Source organism: Xenopus tropicalis, chromosome 3 (assembly GCF_000004195.4).
Source record: "Xenopus tropicalis strain Nigerian chromosome 3, UCB_Xtro_10.0, whole genome shotgun sequence".
Classification (NCBI taxonomy): domain Eukaryota; kingdom Metazoa; phylum Chordata; class Amphibia; order Anura; family Pipidae; genus Xenopus; species Xenopus tropicalis.
The window spans coordinates 152,430,234-152,435,305 of NC_030679.2; the positions used below are offsets into that span (position 1 = coordinate 152,430,234).

The 5,072-nt window shown below is 54.7% G+C and overlaps 1 protein-coding gene across 1 annotated transcript in view; it reads left to right on the plus strand.

Annotated features, from left to right (window-relative positions):
• Window positions 1-3,461, plus strand: part of ephb4 (EPH receptor B4) — a 39,532-nt gene extending 36,071 nt beyond the window's left edge. The window contains exons 14-15 of the mRNA XM_031899636.1: window positions 304-497; window positions 3,276-3,461. Of these exons, the coding sequence (XP_031755496.1) occupies window positions 304-497; window positions 3,276-3,435 (354 nt within the window). The 3' untranslated portion in view covers window positions 3,436-3,461. The remainder of the gene's footprint in view (window positions 1-303; window positions 498-3,275) is intronic.
• The last annotated feature ends 1,611 nt before the right edge of the window (window positions 3,462-5,072 follow it).

The following is a 5,072-nucleotide window of genomic DNA, read 5'->3' on the forward strand; positions in this document are numbered from 1 at the left end:
TTACTACTCTAACCTGGGCCATACTATTATAAGCTGGGCCTTACTACTGACCCATTACTACTCTAACCTGGGCCATACTATTATAAGCTGGGCTTTACTACTGACTTATTATTATTATAACCTAGGACTCATTATTATAAGATGGATTTTACTACTGATCTTACTATTACAAGCTGGGCCTGGTATATACTGCACTTTCCCAGAGCCCACTGCCCTCCTTGCTTGCACTTGGGTGTGAGTGTGAGTGCACTTAAACGGGGGAATGTGCAGTATTTAAAGGCATACTATACCATTATTTCCTAGGTGATTAATGCCATAGAGCAAGACTACCGGCTCCCAGCACCCCCGGATTGTCCCACCGCCCTTCACCAACTGATGCTGGACTGTTGGCAGCGGGACCGTGCATTGCGGCCGCGCTTCGCTGACATTGTGAGCTCTTTGGACAAGCTGATCCGCAACCCTGCAAGCCTAAAAATCACAACACGAGAGCAACTGGGGTAAGAATGTCAGGAGAGGAGTTAAGGAATGACGCTGTGTAGGCCTGTGGCAGGAGAGGGGTTAAGGAATGACGCTGTGTAGGCCTGTGGCAGGAGAGGGGTTAAGGAGTGACAGTGTGTAGGCCTGTGGCAGGAGAGGGGTTAGGCAGTGACAGTGTGTAGGCCTGTGGCAGGAGAGGGGTTAAGGAATGAAGCTGTGTAGGCCGGTGCCAGGAGAGGGTTAAGGAATGAACGCTGTTAGGGCCTGTGAGGAGAGGGGTTAAGGAGTGACAGTGTGTAGGCCTGTGGCAGGAGAGGGGTTAAGGAATGACGCTGTGTAGGCCTGTGGCAGGAGAGGAGTTAAGGAATGACGCTGTGTAGGCCTGTGGCAGGAGAGGGGTTAAGGAATGACGCTGTGTAGGCCTGTGGCAGGAGAGGGGTTAAGGAGTGACAGTGTGTAGGCCTGTGGCAGGAGAGGGGTTAAGGAGTGACAGTGTGTAGGCCTGTGGCAGGAGAGGGGTTAAGGAATGACGCTGTGTAGGCCTGTGGCAGGAGAGGGGTTAAGGAATGACGCTGTGTAGGCCTGTGGCAGGAGAGGGGTTAAGGAGTGACAGTGTGTAGGCCTGTGGCAGGAGAGGGGTTAAAGGTGACAGTGTGTAGGCCTGTGCAGGAGAGGGTTAAGGAGTGACAGTGTGTAGGCCTGTGGCAGGAAGAGGTGTTAAGGAATGACGCTGTGTAGGCCTGTGGCAGGAGAGGGGTTAAGGATGACGCTGTGTAGGCCCTGGTGTGTTCAGGAGAGGGGTTAAGGAATGGACGCTGTGTAGGCCTGTGGCAGAGAGGGGGTTAGGAGTGACAGTGTGTAGGCTCTGTGGCAGGAGAGGGGTTAAGGAGTGACAGTGTGTAGGCCCTGTGGAGGGAGGGGTTAAGGAATGAAGTGTGTAGGCCTGTGGCAGGAGAAGGGGTTAAGGAATGACGCTGTGTAGGGCCTGTGGCAAGGAGAGGGGTTAAGGACATGACGCCTGTGTAGGCTGTGGCAGGAGAGGGGTTAAGGAATGAGCTGTGGTAGGCTGTGCAGAGAGGGGTTAAGGAGTGACAGTGTGTAGGCCTGTGGCAGGAGAGGGGTTAAGGAATGACGCTGTGTAGGCCTGTGGCAGGAGAGGGGTTAAGGAGGCTCAGCAGGGGGGGCCGGGGTACTTGTGTTTCATGTGGGGGGAGTGACAGGGGCAAAGTGCAGAGTGAGTATCAGTGTGTGGGGGTCCATAACCTTGTGAGTGAGGGAGGGGGGTGAAACAAGGGGAGATAAAAGGCTTTTTATAAAGAAGGTGAATAACTGAGAATGTCGGCTCTCTCTGGCGCTCTCTTTCTCCACTGGGTCCCCTGATACTGTCTGCCTCCTACAGTGAGTGTCTCATACTGACTGTCTGCCTCCTACAGTGAGTGTCTCATACTGACTGTCTCCCTCCTACAGTGAGAGTCTCATACTGACTCTCCCTCCTACAGTGAGTGTCTCATACTGACTGTCTCCCTCCTACAGTGAGTGTCTCATACTGACTGTCTCCCTCCTACAGTGAGAGTCTCATACTGACTCTCCCTCCTACAGTGAGTGTCTCATACTGACTGTCTCCCTCCTACAGTGAGTGTCTCATACTGACTGTCTCCCTCCTACAGTGAGTGTCTCATACTGACTGTCTCCCTCCTACAGTGAGTGTCTCATACTGACTCTCCCTCCTACAGTGAGTGTCTCATACTGACTGTCTCCCTCCTACAGTGAGTGTCTCATACTGACTGTCTCCCTCCTACAGTGAGTGTCTCATACTGACTGTCTGCCTCCTACAGTGAGTGTCTCATACTGACTGTCTCCCTCCTACAGTGAGAGTCTCATACTGACTCTCCCTCCTACAGTGAGTGTCTCATACTGACTCTCCCTCCTACAGTGAGTGTCTCATACTGACTGTCTCCCTCCTACAGTGAGTGTCTCATACTGACTGTCTCCCTCCTACAGTGAGTGTCTCATACTGACTCTCCCTCCTACAGTGAGTGTCTCATACTGACTGTCTCCCTCCTACAGTGAGTGTCTCATACTGACTGTCTCCCTCCTACAGTGAGAGTCTCATACTGACTGTCTCCCTCCTACAGTGAGTGTCTCATACTGACTGTCTCCCTCCCTACAGTGAGAGTCTCATACTGACTGTCTCCCTCCTACAGTGAGTGTCTCATACTGACTGTCTCCCTCCTACAGTGAGTGTCTCATACTGACTCTCCCTCCTACAGTGAGTGTCTCATACTGACTGTCTCCCTCCTACAGTGAGTGTCTCATACTGACTGTCTCCCTCCTACAGTGAGTGTCTCATACTGACTGTCTCCCTCCTACAGTGAGTGTCTCATACTGACTGTCTCCCTCCTACAGTGAGTGTCTCATACTGACTGTCTCCCTCCTACAGTGAGTGTCTCATACTGACTGTCTCCCTCCTACAGTGAGTGTCTCATACTGACTGTCTCCCTCCTACAGTGAGTGTCTCATACTGACTGTCTCCCTCCTACAGTGAGTGTCTCATACTGACTGTCTCCCTCCTACAGTGAGTGTCTCATACTGACTGTCTCCCTCCTACAGTGAGAGTCTCATACTGACTGTCTCCCTCCTACAGTGAGTGTCTCATACTGACTGTCTCCCTCCTACAGTGAGTGTCTCATACTGACTGTCTCCCTCCTACAGTGAGTGTCTCATACTGACTGTCTCCCTCCTACAGTGAGTGTCTCATACTGACTGTCTCCCTCCTATGTCTGTATTTGTGGCCCCAGGACGTCTCAGCCCCTGTTGGATCAGCGCACCCCCCATTATTCCTCCTTCTCGTCGGTGAGTGAGTGGCTCCAGGCCATAAAGATGGGGCGCTACGAGGAGGGGTTCAGGAACGCCGGATTCACCTCCTTCAGCCGAGTGCAGCACATCACTACCGAGTAAGGAACCGGGCTTATTGGGGTACAGAGGGAGTGTGGGGGCTGTAGGGCCCAGGAGGGGAAGGAAGGGGGCAGTAGAGGGGGAGAGGGAATATTGGGGTACAGAGGGAGTGTGGGGGCTGTAGGCCCAGGAGGGGAAGGAAGGGGCAGTAGAGGGAATATTGGGGTACAGAGGGGTGTGGGGGCTGTAGGGCCCAGGAGGGGAAGGAAGGGGGCAGTAGAGGGGGAGAGGGAATATTGGGGTACAGAGGGAGTGTGGGGGCTGTAGGGCCCAGGAGGGGAAGGAAGGGGGCAGTAGAGGGAATATTGGGGGGGTACAGAGGGAGTGTGGGGGCTGTAGGGCCAGGAGGGGAAGGAAGGGGGCAGTAGAGGGAATATTGGGGGGTACAGAGGGAGTGTGGGGCTGTAGGGCCCAGGAAGGGGAAGGAAGGGGGCAGTAGAGGGAATATTGGGGTATAGAGGGAGTGTGGGGGCTGTAAGGCCAGAGAGGGAAGGAAGGGGCAGTAGAGGGAATATTGGGGGTACAGAGGGAGTGTGGGGGCTGTAGGGCCCAGGAGGGGAAGGAAGGGGGCAGTAGAGGGGGAGAGGGAATATTGGGGTACAGAGGGAGTGTGGGGGCTGTAGGGCCCGGAGGAGGGGAAGGAAGGGGGCAGTAGAGGGGGAGAGGAATATTGGGGTACAGAGGGAGTGTGGGGGCTGTAGGCCCAGAAAGGGAAGGAAGGGGGCAGTAGAGGGAATATTGGGGGTACAGAGGGAGTGTAGGGCCCAGAAAGGGAAGGAAGGGGGCAGTAGAGGGGGAGAGGGAATATTGGGGTACAGAGGGAGTGTGGGGGCTGTAGGGCCCAGAAAGGGAAGGAAGGGGGCAGTAGAGGGGGAGAGGGAATATTGGGGTACAGAGGGAGTGTGGGGGCTGTAGGGCAGAAAGGGAAGGAAGGGGGCAGTAGAGGGAATATTGGGGGGTACAGAGGGAGTGTGGGGCTTGTAGGGCCAGGAGGGGAAGGAAGGGGGCAGTAGAGGGAATATTGGGGGTACAGAGGGAGTGTGGGGGCTGTAGGGCCCAGGAGGGGAAGGAAGGGGGCAGTAGAGGAATATTGGGGTATAGAGGGAGTGTGGGGGCTGTAAGGCCCAGGAGGGGAAGGAAGGGGGCAGTAGAGGGAATATTGGGGGTACAGAGGGAGTGTGGGGGCTGAGGCCCAGGAGGGGAAGGAAGGGGGCAGTAGAGGGGAGAGGGAATATTGGGGTACAGAGGGAGTGTGGGGGCTGTAGGCCCAGGAGGGGAAGGAAGGGGGCAGTAGAGGGGAGAGGGAATATTGGGGTACAGAGGGAGTGTGGGGGCTTAAGAGAGAGATACCCACACGGGCCTTAGGGTTCAAATATAATCACCCACGTGGGCCTTACGGCTCAATATAATCACCCACACGGGCCTTAGGGTTCAAAATAATCACCCACATGGGCCTTAGGGCTATATAATCACCCACATGGGCCTTAGGGCTCAATATAATCACCCACACGGGCCTTAGGGTTCAATATAATCACCCACATGGGCCTTAGGGCTCAATATAATCACCCACACGGGCCTTAGGGCTCAATATAATCACCCACATGGGCCTTAGGGCTCAATATAATCACCCACACGGGCCT